Raw genomic sequence first — 18,445 nt, forward strand, 5'->3', positions numbered from 1 at the left:
AATTTCTATTCAATTTCCCTTTTCCTAAATTAATATTCTTTTTTTTTTAGTAATATAAATAATATAGTGATTCCTTGCCAGAGTTGATCAGACAGTTGAGTCTTCATGGTCAATTTGCCATTTTGAGATTAAAAATTAACAGCATTATATAGATCCATATAGGGAATTCCATTACAGAGGAAATTCTGACGAACAAGCTATTAAGGGAATACTGCATTTTCAGTGCTTACATTTAGGTGCCTAGTTAATAAAAATGTGGAGACCTCACTATCTCTGTAAATGATTTTTACATGTTACTATATATGAAATAAGGATTTCAGGTTGCCTTTTTAGTTCTTTTTGAAGTTAAACTCATGTTTTTGTCTTCAGGTGCAGAGAATGTAGAACAAGTGTTAGTAACTGTTATCCAAGGAGCTGTTGATTATCCAGATCCAATTGCACAGAAAACATGTTTTATCATCCTCTCAAAGTTGGTAGAACTCTGGGGTAAGATAATTTGTTTTGTTTTTATTTTTGGTATTACTAGGGATCAAACCCAGGGCCTTACAAGTGATCTTCCAAGCTACATCTTCAGTCTGATTTTTTTTTTAACTTTTGTTTTCCAACCTGTTTAAAAAGACTCATTTTAGAGATGAAATCAAACCTTAGCCCAAACATAGGCAGGAATTGGGAATTGAATTTCCATGGTGATGAATTAATTGATTTTCCTTTTATATAAAATGAAAATTTAAATTTTTTTAATAGGAGGTAAAGATGGACCAGTGGGATTTGCTGATTTTGTTTATAAGCACATTGTTCCTGCGTGTTTCCTAGCACCTTTAAAGCAAACATTTGACCTGGCAGATGCACAAACAGTATTGGTAAGGTCTTAGGAATCTTTTTGCTTTATGTGGCTCTTATGTACTCATATTTTCTTCTCTTTAATGCCCGGTCAACTATATTGTGTTTCATTTTTTCATTGACTTTTTTTCTCTTTTTTTTGGTTCCATGATTTTAAGTTATGATTTCTTTATTAATTTATTTGGGGTGCTGATTATCAACTCAGGATCTTTTACATGCTTGGCAAGTACTCTACTGATGAGCTACATTTCTAGCCCTTCCTACTTCAAATTAATGGTTTTCCTTAGCCATTAAGAACATTAAATGATCACTTTCTTCTCCCATACGATAATTTAATCTTTGGAATATTTTATGTCAGTTGGCCTTATATCTGTCAAGTATAAAGCCATATTCAATTCTCGTAAAAACCATATTTAAAAAAACAAAAAAACACTTCATAATTGTAGTTTGCTGTATTAAGGCAGCATTTTGCTTTGTTCTTTTTCTTTTTGTTGCTTTTTCTATTCAGCCTGCCTGTTACCATTCCTTCCTGTGTCCTTTCTTTGTGGGTAAATATTTCTTTGGAAATACTTGTTTAGTGATATGTTTTCCTGGTAGCCACTAGGAAATAAAAAGTTGGATCAGTAATCAAGAATTGGCCATATTAAAACTTTCAGTTTGTTTTTCACAGGCTCTCTCTGAGTGTGCCGTGACACTGAAAACAATCCATCTCAAACGGGTAAGGTTTGTGACCTATGCGCTTTCATTCTCATCTCCTGCATAACATTTGTTACAGTTTTAATTATGTTTGACTCATCTTTTATAAGAGATAATTAACTTTAGTATAAACTTTTTGATGTGGTTTGATGTGGGAAAGGGGTTGAATGGAAATAGCAGTGAAGTAGCAGCTATTATTGTCCTTAAATTTTTGATAACAAGAAGGTTCAAATGTGTATTTGTTTTGGTTTGACAAATGACATGAAAAAATCTTAACCAGAATTTCAAGATCCAACTTCCTCATAGCCATATTTCTCCAGGTTTTTTTTGTTGTTGTTTTTGTTTTGTTTTGTTTTGTTTTTGTTTTTCGGTACCAGAGATCGAACTCAGCACCTTGCGTTAGTGAAACAGGCTGTGGCACCACTGAGCTAAATCCCCAGCCCTATCCAGCTTTTTACTATAAGTGATTAGAGACCACATTACTTTAGAATATTTCATTCTTCCTTGTTGCTCTAACAATTGTATAAATTATAAGTAATTCTGGGTATTTTCAAAGAATTTGATTAGTTACCAACATTTATTACCAGAGATCGAACTCAGCACCTTGCGTTAGTGAAACAGGCTGTGGCACCACTGAGCTAAATCCCCAGCCCTATCCAGCTTTTTACTATAAGTTTTTAGAGACCACATTACTTTAGAATATTTCATTCTTCCTTGTTGCTCTAACAATTGTATAAATTATAAGTAATTCTGGGTATTTTCAAAGAATTTGATTAGTTACCAACATTTAAAAATTATACACACACACACACACACACACACACACACACACATTTTTTTTTTTCCTTTTAACGAAACCTCCTACCTCTGTATTCTCTGAGAGCCAAGGCACCCATCACAGGACTGGCATTTCCTCGTAGTTGCAGTCATCTAAACAGCAGCGATGTCAACCCCTCCCCTGAAAACAGCGTGAGCTCCTTTCACCCCCTTCATTTATTTGAGCTTGAGTTTTTGATTCTGAGAGAAATTAGTAGAGTTTTCAACTTAGAATTTTGAATTTTCTCTACACTTAGGTTATGGTTAAGGTTAGCCCTGTACTAGACCAAATTGGTATATTTTGGGGGGCAGTAGAGGGGCTATATAAAGATGAATAAATGTCCTGATATTTTTGTAGCTCAGAATCAAGGGACACCAGTTTTATAAGTACTTCTCAATGGGCTAAGTACTTTAATAAAGATATATAAAATATTGTAGGACTAAGGCAATTGCTGAATAAGCAATTTTGCCAAGGGAGCAACCTAAGCAAGCCATGGGGGGAAACCCCTTTTTCTTTTTTAATGGATCTTAAGACAGTGCACATTGCAGTGGACTGCAAAGAAGAGGAGCAGGCATTCTGGACAAAATTAGATGGGCATGGGAAGAGAGATCAGATGTTGCATAGTGAATTTGGTGTGAGATAATAGATTTATTTAGCTAAGGCATGGAAGTAGAAGTGATAGCTACATAGTAAAACAGGAACTAATGGTTAAAATCCCTGTATTAAACCAGAAATGGTGGTGCATGCCTATATTCCTAACTACTTGGGAAGCTAAGGCAGGAAGATCCCAGTTTAAGGCCAGCCTGGGCAACTTCCAGAGCCCCTGTCTTAAAAAGAGCTGGAGCTATAGCTTAGTGGTAGAGTACCTCTGTGCTCTATCCCCAGTATGGAGGAGAGAGGTTAAAAAAAATACCAAGCTTAGTCCTTGGGCATGATAGTGCACACCTATAATGCCAGCCAAGTGTGAAGGCCGGGGTTTCAATCCATAGTACCTAAAAAAAAAACCACAATACCGTACTGCCTTTAAAGTGTGCATCTTTTGTTTTAATTTCTTTTTAAGTATTATTAATGTCCATAAAGAAAATACTTATCCTTTAATCTTTAGGGCCCAGAATGTGTTCAGTATCTTCAACAGGAATACCTGCCCTCCTTACAAGTAGCTCCAGAAATAATTCAGGTAAGATCTGCCCTGGCAGATTTCATTCTTAATTTAATTAAAGAATATGAGTGTATAGTTTAATCTGAATTTTGATTCAAGAAAGCCAGACTTGGGCTGGGGATTTAGCTCAATGATTCCGCCACCTGCCTTGCAAGCACAAGGACCAGAGTTTGATCCCTGGTACAGAAAAAAACCCACAAAAAAACAAAAAAAAAGCCAGGTGTGGTGGCGCACACCTGTAATCCCAGCAGTCTGGGAGGCTGAGGCAGGAGGATGGCTGTGAGTTCGAGACCAACCTGGCCTACTTAGTGAGCTCCAGGTCAGTCTCAACTACATAGTGAGACCCTGTCTCAAAAACCCAAACAAACAAACAAAAAAAAGAAAGCCAGACTGCATTTGCCTTGACGTTTTGCTACGTATGGGATAGCAAGAGTTTTTTGTTTGTTTGTTTGTTTATTTGTTTGTTTTGCGGTACTGGGGGTCGAACTCAGGACCTTGCACTTGAAAGGTAGACGGCAGCACCAGTGAGCTAAATCCCTGGCCCTAGCAAGAGTTTTTACGTACAGTGGAGTCCCAACCAGAGGATCTGTGAAATTAAGTGAATAAAAATTTACATTTTTATTTTTACTAACCTCTAACAGAAATTTAATTTCCTGAGATCAGACAGATGGCAAATCACAGTAGCAGTAATGTTCTCTGTGACTTTGTTTAGTAGAATTGGATATTTTCATGCCACATAAGTGGTTGCAGATAATGAAATACTGTTTATACATGCCATTTTTGAAATTATGTGATATTAGTAATGGCACATATATATATATATATCTTATAACCTAGTAAGAGATAAGTCTTGTTTTACCACACCTTAAATATTTTGGTAGCATAATTCATTAGTATTGTTTACTTTGTAATCCTATAGTATGGTATTTTATACATTTCAAAAACACATTCTGAAAGGAGCCTATAGGCTACTTCAGGTGACCAGAGGGAAGCATAGCACATACATTCTGTTCTGAAGGTTTGTGCCAAGTTTATCAATGTTTCATTTGTAGATCTGAAACTATATTTTGAGATAAGTGCCTAGAAAGTTACCTTATACTTTTTTTTTCCCTTGTACTGGGGATCGAACTCAGGACCTTGCGCTTGCGAGGAAGGTGGAGAACCACTGAGCTACATCCCCGGTTTTACAAAGTATAATAGCATTCAGTTATTGTCTTGTGAAATAGTTTTCCAAACTTTTTGTCCAATAATATACATAGCAAATGCAGTATCAAGCTTTTTATTAACACTAGAACTATAATGTATTGTATAGCCTAAAATTTGTTTCTTTACCAACAATGTTTAATTTTATTCTATTATGGTATGACAGCATGAGATATACATTCCTAACATTTTTAAGTGTATGATACAATAGTGTTAATTTAGGGACAGTGTTGTTCTACATTAGTGGGATCTCTAAGATATATTTTTCTTGCATAATTGAGACCTTATGTCCATTGCCAATTCCTATTAACAACTAGCTTTCTACTCAAATTCTACAAGTTTGACTATTTCTACTTTTGCTTCATTTTGGATATTATGAATATTTTAACATGGGATGTCTTTCAATGATATGTTTTAAAAGTTTTTAGGGCCAGGGTGTTGCTCAGTACTGAAACATTCATAAAAGCCTAGTTTAACACCTACACCAGTGAGGGGAAAACATTATAAACTGTTTTTATAATCCTGGCTTTTAAGAAGCATTGAAAGTTGAGAAATAAAGTAGTTAAATACATAAACTAATACTTTTGTAAAAACAATGTTATTAGTCATGAACTTTGTGTCCATGATAAGTAGAAGTAGACCACTGTTTATAGATTATATCCTTCAAGATTGCTGTTATCCAATTATAATGTCTATTTAATAATTTGATTGTAAAAGGACCCTCAGTTTTCTCTTTTTAATATGCTTTTTGTTCTGACAACACTTTTTTCAGTATTGTACTAGAGAAACTATGCCTTTTTTTCTTTTGTTTTAGCTGTACTCAGTGACCTCCCTTACTGGATTACAGGCATAAAAATGTATTTGTACCATTCGCTCTCCTCAGGCATAAATTCACCTTTTCCAGGAGAGGCATGTTCTCAACAGTGAAAATAGCCTGTCTGATAAGTGTTGTATTTGAAATGCCATAAAACCTTTTATGGTGAGATTTGGTGAGGTTGATTTTGATAAGGAATACTGTGGATGTGAAGCATTCTTTATGTCCACTGATAGATGAATAAAGCAAATGGGGCATGTACATATTAGTATTATTCATCTGTAAATAAAAAAGGAAATCCTGTCACATGATACAACATCATTGAAACTTAACTACATTATGTTAAGTGAAATAACCACAAAAGAATAAATACATTATGATTCCACTTTATGAGATATCTAGCATGGTCAGACTTATCAAAACAGAAAGTAGAATGGTGATTGTCAGACTGAGGAGGAGGAAATGGGAATTGCTTTAAAGGCACAGAGCTTCAGTTTTGCAAGATGAAAAGGCTGCTGGGTGTGGTGGCACCTGCCTGATATCCCAGCTCTTGGGAGGCTAAAGCAGGAGGTTCACACCAAGTGTGAGGCCAGTCTAGGCTACTTAGTGAGTTCAAAGCCAACCTGGACTACATAGGGAGACCCTGTCTCAAAAAACTTTTTAAAAAAAAAGGACAAAAGGCTTCAGCGATCTGCTGTGCATGTAGTAATATAGTAGTTAATACTACTATATTACTGCACATTTAAAAGTGATTTAGATGGTACTTTTTTTTTTCCTACAATTTAAAAAAAAATACTGACCATATGAATGAATTTTGATGGATGTAATACAAACATACTGATTCTTCTCTTTCTGTCCTTCTTTCCCTACTTCCCAGGAGTTTTGTCAAGCACTTCAGCAACCTGATGCTAAAGTTTTTAAAAATTATTTAAAGGTAGGCATTTAGAAATTCCCCTGTCTTCATACAATTAGGTAATATTTGAAGGCCCAGACAGTATACACATATGCTGTAATTTGACTGTCGTGTACTTTTGGATCTCGTGGTTCTGAATTCTGCTCTCAAGAATCTGCAGTTGCAGATGTTTCTATAACACATGTTTCTCTGAAGCTTCGTTGTGCTAAGGGCTTGCAAAAGATCACGTAAAGTTAGATATGCACACTGAATGAATACACGCCTTGAGTATATCAGGATGAAAGTGCCAGTTTTCTTTCAGTTTCATGATGTAATTAAATAGAAACTAGAGGATTGGGAGAATAAGAAATCTTCAACATTTGCCCATGTTAATTTGAAAGGAAGAAGCTAAAAATATAAAAACAGAAGTATACATGTTATTTTGAAACATTTGAGTTATGTAGCAGACAAAAAGGGAAATCTAAGATTTGGCATCAAAGCTCTTAACATTCAAAAATAACAATTAAAAAAATTAACCTAGTAGTTGGCAAGAAATTCTAAATGTTTATTTGGTGTTCATACTTAATTAAATTCATATGTATTCTCCTGGGTCATCAGTCATTTCTCATTTCATGACTGCTTCTTACATACCAAGCAAGTACTGTGTAACTGCTGTGGGTACCACTCTGAGTGATTTTTCTCTGCCAAGAGGGTCCACAGTCTAGAAACAAAGTTAGTGCAACAGGATGCAGAACTGGACTTTTTTTGGTTTGTTTGTTTTTTGTTTTGGTGGTGCTGAGGATCAAACCTAGGACCTTATACTTTTTAGGCAGATTCTCTACCACCGAGCTATACCTCTATCCTGATGTTTCTTATTTTTGTTTATTACTTCATTCAGCAGACTTGAGAGCAAAGCGCTGAAATCCTTGGTAGAAAGCAACAAGTGAATGGCTACCTGGTTCTTTTGCCTAAGACATTCAGTAGAGTTCATACACCAATGGACTTCACTCATGAAATAATTAAATGAGTTATCTTTTAGCTGATTTTTTTTTCTGGTACCAGGGTTTGAACTCAGGACCTTGTGCTTTTGAGGCGGGCACAGAGCCACTGAGGTAACTCCCCAGTTGTGATTCTAACATGTTCTGTGTCAGTTATTTTTCAAGTTGTAGTTTTTATCATTGTGATAAAATTATTTTCCCACAAAAACAAAGTGTCTATAGGGGTAGCCTGTGTTCATTAACCATTAAAACTTGATTGAAGAACTCAGAAAAATCTGGTAGATCAATAACAGTAAATCTGGGTTCATTGTAGAAGACTTGTACTCCATGTATATTTCTCTTCTGCAAGCATTTGTAAGACATCTTCCTCCTTGGCCCTGCTTGTCTGCACTGACAGTATCATCTCAGTGTTAGCATTGTTCTTCTAGTTGGAATAAATGAAGTTCATACTTTGTATGCCCATTTCTCCCTTTTGCCTCAGATCTTCCTCATTCTTTCCTCCCTCTCTAGGTAGGCTTACCTCAGTCTTATCTCGCTCTGATCTCCCTTCATTTGTTCTAACCCAGCAGATGTACTCAAAAACATGTTATTACTAATTCATTGCCTTTCTTCATACTCTTCTAAACCCATTGTTTACCAAAAACAAGTTTATGTTTTCTTCCGTATTCTGATTTCCAACTACCTTTCTTGTTTCTCTTGAAGGGACTGTCTTTGCTATTCCTGTTCCTTAAAAATCCTGCCTTGGCCACTGTATTTTCTCTTCCATGGTGACCCACTCTTAACACTGTAAGGTGTACTTCTTTTCCTACTTTTACTTGGCCCAGACTTGCTCTGCAGAGCCTGTTTTTTTTTCCCCTGCCTATAGTAAAACTTGCTACTGTTAAAAACATGGTACCTTATTAGCAACCTTCCTTTGTGAATTCTGCCCATTCTTGTATGCTTACCTTAAGCATGGTCTCCTTGAAAGGCTTTTTTTTTTTTTGCTCATATAATGATTGTTTTTGTTTTCTCAACTTAGATTATGTGTCAACTGCATATCTTAATTTAGTGGATGTTAGGGATACAATGAATGATAAACTTAGTCCTTGTCTTCAGTGAATTTTCTGCCTATCATTTACTATTTCTAGTGCTCCCGTAATTGACTGAATGAATGGCAGTGTGTAATACTGGATCGGTGCCTAGCACAACCTATAGACTCCTCCCTGGTAGTCTCAAATACTAAATTGGAAGTGCCCTTAATCATCAAATAAATATAAGTTCTGTAAGGATTCAAACCACTGTCTTTAGCTCAAAATTTAATTTCTCAGTGTTAATCTTGAAAGTAGAGCAAATCAGTATAAAGGTTTTGAAAGCATATTTTTCTCAGACTACTTGGACCTCACAGCATTATAATACCATATTTTCACTACCTTCCTAATCGAGTGATATCAACAGAGTTGTATCTAGATTTTATCCAGTTCTTCAGAAGACAAAGTTCTTACCTTGGATTATGTATGGATTTATTAATTATGTGAACTGTTTTCAATATCTATTGTGCATTACAAAATAGTGACTAGCATTCAGAACTTGGAGCCATTCTTCATGTAAAAGAGGGTCAGTTTTCTGCCATTTGTATTAATTGTATGAATACTTTATTTTCAGGTGTTCTTCCAGAGAGCAAAGCCCTAAGGACTGGATTTCCCTGCACCTATGTCATGATCAGGAATTCCAGTTAATAATTTATAAAGAAATAGTTTTTTGTGTGCCATTCACACTGGCCTTTTAACATTGTTTTGAGATTACAGCAGTATTGGGATTTTTCTGTAAAATGGGTGTAATTTCCCCTAAATATAGGTATGTAACAAGAGAAGTTGCTGCATGCCAGCTCAGTTGTCCCATATAAAAATGTTGATAATGGCAGAATTAACCTAGAACCTTAATTTTTTTCTTTATTTCAAACTTTAAATCCTCTATAAACACCACAGAGTGGAAAAACTACCTTTTTAAAAAATTGCTGAATATAAAATATTTGAAAATTTAGTTTTCCTTTATGTGTGCAGACACATAAAATATTAGGGGAAATACAACAATCAAAACTGATTTTCTTTGTAGATAGCTATTAATTTCCTTAAACTACTTCAGTGCCAATGTGTAATCTACGAAGAGAATGGGTTCATAAATTCATTGATTTAAAAGCAGGTGCAGATATTTTTTATTAAAAAATAAATTTTACGTAGTGAAATCTATCAAATCTTTTCTGGAATAATTGTAAATACTTTAGCTTTATTTTCCCTTCTTAATTGCTCTCTGATTTTCCATTTAAAGGTTTGCAAAAACCAATGTGGATACCTTATTTCACTTAATTACTCTCCTGAAAGGTTACGTGCAACTTAATTCTGTTAAATAAGTCTTTTTTTTAAATGCACTAGAAAAGTTCTATGTCAATCTGTTGTTGAAATTAAAACTGTTTTCCTCTGTTATCGGGTGTACTTAGAATGGGATTTACCTGTGTCTTTACGATGTTTGTAAATGCCATAGTCAGCTACTATTTAATTATTGAAAGTATTCTCCTCTGCCTTCCCTCATCTTTATTCATGGTAACTGAAGAAAGTGAAAGGAAAAATAATAATGTCAGTAGTCACATTGGAAAAGAGGACAAAACCAAAAATGTCTGCAGACATTTAAGTTTATTTTGAAAGACCATTTAAAATTTTTAGGAAGGAGGGCTGGAGATGCATCTCAATGGCAGATCACATACTAAGCATGTTCTGGGCGCTGGATTCTATCCTCAGCACCCAAAAAAGAAAAAAAATTGTGGGGTGGGGGATTGGTTTTCTTTTGTTTACCTTTGGGTTTCATGGATGGGCTTCAGTGACCTTTAAATTCCCTAAATTGTATTCTAAATTGTGTATATGAAATCTTTTTAATCCCAGAAGAGATTTTAAAACATTTTCTTTACATCATGGAATAAAGGTACTAAATTGATAGTTGACTATACAAATCAGTGGAATATATATTATACTTCAATAAAAATGCTTTTAAAAATGGATAAATGGAAGCTGGGTGTTTTTTTTGCTAGGTTCCCCTGACTATGGGAGAGCTAACTGCATGTATGACAATAGTAATTCTGCAAAGTACATTAATGAGGTGAATGACATAGTAATTCAAAGTTTATATAATACAGGCTAGGGACCCAAATTAAATAGGTTCCAATATTATGCCAGTTAAGCCAGTAACTGGTATTAGAACCTTAATTCCCTATCTCAAAAATGGAGAAAATAATGGTAGCTACTAAATAACTCATTAAGAACTCTGGGTTAAACATGAAAGCTTATTACAATAACTGACACATAACGCCTTGATATTAGCTTCTATTACTGTACTACTAATTTTATACATAGAAAAGTAAGACCTTTTCCCCTTACTCTTTGAAGCCCTTCCGAAGATTAACGAGTTTGGAGGTAAGAGAAATCAGGACATGGAAATCAATGCTTAAATAGAAATTAAATTTCATATTATATAATGTATAATTCTTTTCTTCATTTCATGAAGTTGCCCCAAGCACCATCAGGAAATTCTTCCATCAAGTTATCTTGTTAACAGAAGGAAGCACCCAAACGTCATCTGAAGAGTAAATCTCACTTGTTATAGATAAATGAGGCCCAAAATTTACAGATTTGTGAGACTTGACTGGAACCCCAGGGTTTTATGATATTTACTTTAGTCCTGTACCTAACAGTTTTATTTAAATGTTAATACTAACCTTAATTGGTTCACAAATGGCTTGACCTTTAAAGAAAGTACTGCATGATATTTTAATGTGCATTATTTTCTGAGAGGCAAGGGAAGGGGACTTGAGACAAAGTCTTATTGTATGGTCTGGACTGGCCTTGAAATCTGTGGAACTCCTGTCTCAGTCTCTCAAGTGCTAGGATTACAGGTGTGTGCCATGCCTGGCTATGTGCTGTATCTCAATATAAATGTCACATTTCCTCCCACAACTTTGAGCTGTGGGTTTTACAGTTGTAGGAAAACTGACAGGTCTTCACTATTGTCTTTTTATATCAGAGAATTGAAATTGGAATTGTAAATAGTGAATAGAATGTTGTTAGAATGAATTCACTTAAACATTGTGGTGTAAACTTCTAATAAAGTAACTTACTAAGAATTCATTGGACTGGACTATCTCCATTGTGCATCTTATGAAACAGACTTGCCTAAAGTAATTGACAGAGAACTGGGACTGCACTGTCAGTTCCTTTCCATTCAAATGCCTCTGCTCCTGGGTCACTTCCTTCCTTAGAAAAAGGCTTCTGTGCTGTAGTGTGTGGAAGACGCAGCTACTTGAGCAGGACCTGATTTTAGTACTAGTTTTAGTCTTAAATTCTCCAATATTGCCATTTTCCAAATTATAGTCTGAAAGGCAATTAAGTAAACATACTAAGAATCTGACTTCTTGAATACTGTTGAGATGATCTGGCTCCACCGCAAAGCCGTCTTTAAAACGGATACAGATATATCCCTCCAGACTTCCTCAGATGGCTCTTCAAGCGTCCAGCATCCCGCCCACCTGTGATTATCTAAATGTAACCCCTAGCTCCGCACTGTCTGCTCACGCTGCGCTCTGTCTGCGGGCGCTCGGACAGGACGGGATCTGCAGTTGGAATCTGAGTTACTGGGTTGCGTGCGGAAGCACTGGCCGCCAGCTTCGCCGTCAGGGTTGCTGGGACCCGGTAAAACGCCACAGGCGGAGGTGTGTCCGGGCCAGCCCACCTCGCTCCCCGCCCCTTGCCTCAGCAGCTGAAGGAGCTCTGTCCAATAGCCGCTAAGGTAGCTGCAGCACGGGCCGGCAGGTGTGCGCACGCGCGCCGACCGTGATCACGTGGCCTCGGTCGCGGCTCTTGAAGCCGGAAGTGGCTCCGGGCGCTAGAAGGCCGCGGGACCCTGCTAGCGGTGGCGCGGCAGAGACCCCGCTGGGTAAGTGGGACGGGGGCGGATGAGGGTTTGGGACCTTGCTGGGCCGGGGCAGCAGAGTCTGCGGTATCGGTTGCCCTCGTCCAATGAGGGAAGTGGGATGCTGAGTCAGAATGGGAATGAGCAGGGGACTCGGGAATCCCCGCACACCCCAGGCCGTGCTGCCCTGGATCTGGCTATTTCGAAAATGCCCCCCATGGCTTTGGAGCGCCCGAAGCCTGGTGCCAGTCGCTCCAGCCCTGTTCGCTCATCTCTTCGCATACGGCGGCCGACCCTCTGACCCGTGGCCCCCGGCCCCCGGCCCGGCGGCGTTGGGTTCGCAGAGGAGTCGGGGTCTGGTACGGGTCTGGGCCCTGGCCGTCCCAGGAGGAAGAGCCGCCTGTTTTCGTGGAGATAGACCCGCCGCTTTCTACCACTCTTTCTGTTCATAGTCATGATTGGTAGATTTTAAATGGACTGTTTTTTAGATTAAAAAGTCTTTTCACTAAGATTTCAATGATGTTAACAGCAACTGTTTACCGGAAGCAGAAGAGTTTCTTAAGACACACAGACAACATGCTGACTTCTGACCTTTCCTTGCTCCCAGTTGATCTGATTTGTGGGAATATTTTCTAATCCATTTCCCAGATATTCTTGGTGTAGGTACTCTCAAAACAAGACTCCACCGTAACTGTCACATGTATAAGCAAAGACCGACTTTTTTTCACTCTGGAAACTCAAATACAGTATGTCTCAAATAATTGACATAATAGTAGTAGAGTTTAGAAATCCTGGAACTCTGCCCCAAAGGCCATGTCACTAAACCTGTTTTCATCCTGAGTAACTTTCGTTTTGGAAGATAAAAGAAAGCGGACTTAAGACAGAATCACTAGTAATACACTTGCTGAGTGCCTGCTCATACTGTACATTTGCCAAATATAAAGATGTATATAGCAAGCACTGGGTGGGTGTGCTGAGTCATGTTTTAGCATGGGAGTGTGATGGGGCCATTGGAAGATAGTTTCAAAAGACATTTCTTCTAATCACTATTGTGGACCCATGGTTTTGTTTTTTTTAATCAGGATATAGACAGCAGATATTTTCATTGATAAATGTATTTTATATTATCTATTGGGTTCATTTGAGTACTTGGTAATATTTTCCATTTGCAGCTATTGAAACAGCAAAACTACACTAATAAATGAAGGGTTTTTATTAGGTAAATGAGTAAATTATCTCTAAAATGGAATGCAGTAGCTAACAAATGTATTCCTTGTGAGAAAGAACCATTGCTTATTTCCAATAAATTGAGCTATGTAAAATTCCCTATCTTAATTAGATGGGTAGTAAAATTATGTAACTATTTTCTCATATACAAAAGGTTAGTGAAATTTAGGCCCATTACTATTCTCTATGTTCCTAACTCTACCTGGAATATTGGCAGTCATTAATGCATGATAAAATACCCAGTCCTGTGTACTGCTTCTTGTTCCAACTTAAGGTGACAGTATATCAAGGTTATATTTTGATCTGATGTTATTGCAGGTTTAAGGGCGCATAGTGGAACAAGTGGTTATGCTATATTAGCATACCTCATTTTTATTCCAACATGGAGTTTAAATATTTTTAGTATCTTTATAATTTCATAGCTTTTCAGCATTAAAGGACAAGGCTTATTTTTTTAAGACTTGGTCGTATGTATATACTTATATGTATAGCTATGTACAATGCTTGGAGTTAGAGAAACTATCCTTAAATTTCAGAAGAGGTAGTAACATTTCAGGAACGGTAATTTTGGTAACCTTTTGTGATTGTCCTTCTCTACATAGATGAAATTTTAGATTGTGGAAATGTTACATAGTAAAAACAGTTGTTCCCATTAGTGTTGTCCTGACCTTGAAAGTAATAAAGTAAATGGTACTATCTTTCTGTTATAGCTTACCTTACTTTTCCTTCTTTTCCCTTTTTTTTTTTTTTTTTCTTGGTACTAGGGATTGAACTCAGGTCCTTGTGTTTGCGAGGTAGGCAGTGGAACCACTGAGCTAAATCTCCAGCCCTCTTTTGTTTATTTTAAAGTATAATTTATCATTGATAAACTGTCTTAACCACTTTCTCGCTGCTGAGGCACATTACCAAATACCCACAATTTAAAGAAGAAGAAGTATATTTTGGTTCACCAGTACAGTCCCAAGGTGTCTGTGAAAGGACCTGGGCACAGGAAAGCTGCTCAAGTCATGGAGGCCAGGAAGCAGAGAGTAAAGGGTCTCACTCTCTATGACAAAGACAAAATTAGAAGGAAAATACTTTTCTCATTGTTTTTAATTGAGCTGAATAAGATACCATTAATATTTTTTTTTCTGGAGCCCACACAATGTTTTTTGTCTCTAATGTTGTTAGAAACTTACATTTTTATATTGGATTATTTATAACTTCAATTTAGCAATGAATACTAGGTAGTCTTACTTGAGACTAAAAATAGCTAATGTTTGTTTCTTAATTCTGTTATTTCCTTACATGATACATGCAAATCTTTTCTTTTCTTGTAGTAAAAAAAGAGAACACCTGACAAAGCCGAGATGCAGAGCACTTCTAATCATCTGTGGCTTTTATCTGATATCTTAGGCCAAGGAGCTACTGCAAATGTCTTTCGTGGAAGACATAAGGTTGGTACAGCTATAACTGAAATTTTTGTTTGTTTTGGTTTGGGTTGGTTTGGTTGATATGGATTGGTTTTGTGGTACCAGGAATAGAACCCAGGATTCTCTACCACCGAGCTATATCCTTAACCCTTTTTGAAACAAGGTCTCACTAAGTTGTCCAGGCTAACCTTGAATCCTCCTGCCTCAGCCTCCTGCATAGCTGGGATTACAGGCATGGTGTCTTTTGTCACTGAATATATTCTTTACTGAGAAGCACATATACATTAAGATGTTTAACTTGGTGATTCTGATTCTTTTCATCTAAGGAAAAATTTTTATGATTTTTGTGATTCTTTAAGGTTTAGCTTGTGTCAGAGGCAGTGAACACATCTTCCCAATGGTGTCAGAGTTTGTTTCACAGAATGGAGAAAAATTAAGAGGTTGATTTAAAGACATCCAGGAAAGGGAACTTTAGTATTTTGTCTTTTGATTCTTTCCTCACTCCTGCTGCCTGATAGTAGTGAATGAGCTCACTGATGCTAGAGGGATTTGGGTTGGATACAGATATGTAGGGTGGAGGGGAACCTAATGATTCAAATCTGTTCTACCAGGGGTTCATGCCCCTTCTACAGCCCATTCTACAAGGCAGACTGGAGTAAAATGAGATTCTCAACAAAAAGCCTACAGTTCAAAGGCTATTTCCTGTTATGAGGTAATCCAAACCTGGTAATGGAATGGGAATAGAGGAAATGGGGCTAATTTCAGAAGCATTTAAAGAACTGAAGAATTTTGTTAAATTCTATATTAGGGGATGAGAGTAAACATAGTTAAAATAATTTAAAAGGAAGAAGCTTCTATTATGGGAAAGAAACTAGAAAGAAAATGGAGTAAAAAATCCCTTTATAGTGCAAATAAGGCTAGTTCTTTAGCACTATGAATTTGTTTTAAGCTAAATGGTATTTGCAGCCTCCTAACAGCTTACTTTCTGAAACAAGGTCTGTAAACATTTCAGTAGGCAGGAATGTCTTCTTGTTTTCCTTTAGCCTAAAGATTACCAGCAGTTCTATCAGTGAGATAAGCATGCAGGAGAGAGGCTGTTTCCTCTGATGAGAGAATATGATGATAAACAACCATGGTGGCTCACAGAAAATGATTCAGAAGTGTCATGTGAAGAGCTTTTAGTATTTTCCCTTCTCATTCTGGATCCTTATTTAAGTTTATTCTAATCAATCTTAAATATTCCTGTGATAGAAATTGCTTTTATGCTAACAGAAAACAGGCAGTGATAGAGAATTTATCATTGAAAATACATTCGCCATCTGTTTTCCTGTGTTCCAAATTAACTTAACATAACTTTAATGATTGTTATATGTCAGGCACTGTGGTGGACCTAGTGAATATAACTAAATACAAGCAATGTGCAGTTATACACAGTTTGCTTTAGTAGCAACGAGGCTTAGAATGGAGGTAAACTGGAAACTTAATAGGATGACATTCAGTAGAAATTGAATGAGACGTATTTAAAGTACCTGCTACCAGGCAAGATAGTGCTTACCTGCTGCTTGGGAGGCTGAAGCAAGGGAATCCAAGTCTGAGGCTAGTCTGGGCAACTTAGCAAGACCCTCTCTCAAAACAGAACTGGATAGGAATGTAGTCCAGCGGAAGAGCATTTGCCTAGCATGTGCAAGGCCTTGCATTCAATCCTTAGCACTGAAAAATAAAAAAAAAAAAAGAAGCACCTGGCATTAGTAGATATATTTCGTGTACTCTGATCTTGTTTACTTACTTGCTCGGTGTCCTTCATGTACATGCCTGTGTGAAGTAGGTGCTCTGTAAATGTTTGTTGAATGAAGAATAAATGGAGATAGATTAGACTACCCTAAAACAGTTTGAAGTTCCATGTGCTTTTTCCAATATAGTATGGAAATCTAAAATAAGGATTTGAGAGATTAGAGACTTGACTCAAGCCAGGCATAACAACATATATCTATTCAGCACTTGGGAGAGTGAGGCAGGAGGATTGTGAGCAAGTTCAAGGCTTGTTCCCCCCCACCAAAAAAAAAATGGCTCAAAAGGTTGCTAAGAAGTAGTTTAGTATTTGGTTTCTAACAGTCTTCTCAAGGATGTGTTTTGAGAAATCATGTTTATTCTTAAAGATATTAATTTCAAGTATTTAGGATTACTCAAAATCCTCTACTAGTGAAAGGATTTTTAGTTAGTATTTGTTTGTGGTACATAATGATTACATTCATTATATTTGGTATTTGTACATCGCACATCTAAATTATTTTTATTTCCCCTTCCTATCCCTTCTCTCCAGCTGCATTTTTTCCCTACCCTACATTGCCATTCCCTCCTCTATTTTTCCCTATTGTTTCTCTTTTGTTTTGCTTATTATATATAGTTTGGATTTCTTATGTGAGAAGAACCATGTGCTATTTAAGTTTGTATGTCTGATTTACTTCACTTAATATTATGGTCTCTGGGTGCATCCATTTTCCTACAAATGACTCAAGTATATCCTTTATGACAGAGTAGTATTTCATTAGGTATAAATACCACATTTTCTTTATCCATTCATCTGCCAATGGACATACAGGATGCTTCAAAGATTCAGCTGTTGTGAACTGTGTTGCTGTAAATATGGGTTTGCATATATCACTATAATATGATGTCTTTAATTCTTTCAGGAAGATACTAGGAGAGTGTCAACCCTAGCTGGATTGAATGGGATTTCTTTTGGTTTTTGAAGAATCCCATACTGATTCCCATAATTGTCATACTAGTTTACATTCCTAGCAGTAATGAAGAGGGGTTCCTTTTTCCCCCTGGAGCCCTGCCAGCATTTATTGTTACCTGATTTTTCAGTAATAGCTATTATTTTTGGAGTAAAGTGGATTCTCCGGACCTTGCAGTTGAGAGGCAGGTGGCAACACTACTGAGCTAAATCCCGACCCTAATTTGCATTTTTCTAAGGCCAAAAATGTTAAACATTATTTTACAATTAATTTTATGCATACTGATCACATTCATTATAGGGAATTTGTATGTGTTCGTAAAATACTTAATTTTTCCCCTCATTCCTTTCCTTTCCCTTCAACTCTTCTTTCCTTCCTTATTTTTATAAAACGTTGTTTCCATTTTTTCCTTCTATTCTGTTTTTTCCCCTTTCCTTTTTCCCTGCCCTTTCTTCCTTCCCTTCTTCCCCTTCCCATTTGAACATTTTTGTTGTATTTATTGGCCATTTGTATTTTCTCTACTGAGAAATTTCTTTCAGTTGCCCATTTTTTCATTATTTTGCAGGGGGGGGTCTAATATATTCTAGATATTAGTCCTCTGAGGAATAGCTGGCAAAAATTTTTTCCCATTCTGTAGATTGTCTCTTCATTTTGTTGGTTGTTCCTTTGCTCTGCAGAAGGTTTTGTTTTTTTTTTGTTTTTTGTTTTTTTTTTTTT

At 36.6% G+C, this 18,445-nt stretch overlaps 2 protein-coding genes across 6 annotated transcripts in view; both read left to right on the forward strand.

Annotated features, from left to right (window-relative positions):
* The window catches only part of Xpot (exportin for tRNA), a 74,784-nt gene extending 64,583 nt beyond the window's left edge, over positions 1 to 10,201 (forward strand). For all 5 annotated transcript variants that reach the window (XM_010644525.3, XM_010644524.3, XM_010644528.3 and 2 more), the window contains 6 exons: positions 370 to 486; positions 745 to 860; positions 1,511 to 1,558; positions 3,459 to 3,530; positions 6,407 to 6,463; positions 9,061 to 10,201. In XM_010644525.3, the coding sequence (XP_010642827.1) occupies positions 370 to 486; positions 745 to 860; positions 1,511 to 1,558; positions 3,459 to 3,530; positions 6,407 to 6,463; positions 9,061 to 9,087 (437 nt within the window). In that variant the 3' untranslated portion in view covers positions 9,088 to 10,201. The remainder of the gene's footprint in view (positions 1 to 369; positions 487 to 744; positions 861 to 1,510; positions 1,559 to 3,458; positions 3,531 to 6,406; positions 6,464 to 9,060) is intronic.
* Positions 10,202 to 12,278: 2,077 nt separating this feature from the next.
* Positions 12,279 to 18,445, forward strand: part of Tbk1 (TANK binding kinase 1) — a 58,739-nt gene continuing 52,572 nt past the window's right edge. The window contains exons 1-2 of the mRNA XM_010644523.3: positions 12,279 to 12,375; positions 14,898 to 15,014. Of these exons, the coding sequence (XP_010642825.1) occupies positions 14,928 to 15,014 (87 nt within the window). The 5' untranslated portion in view covers positions 12,279 to 12,375; positions 14,898 to 14,927. The remainder of the gene's footprint in view (positions 12,376 to 14,897; positions 15,015 to 18,445) is intronic.

This window comes from Fukomys damarensis, unplaced genomic scaffold (assembly GCF_012274545.1).
Source record: "Fukomys damarensis isolate Sample0158 unplaced genomic scaffold, DMR_v1.0_HiC HiC_scaffold_15, whole genome shotgun sequence".
Classification (NCBI taxonomy): Eukaryota; Metazoa; Chordata; class Mammalia; order Rodentia; family Bathyergidae; genus Fukomys; species Fukomys damarensis.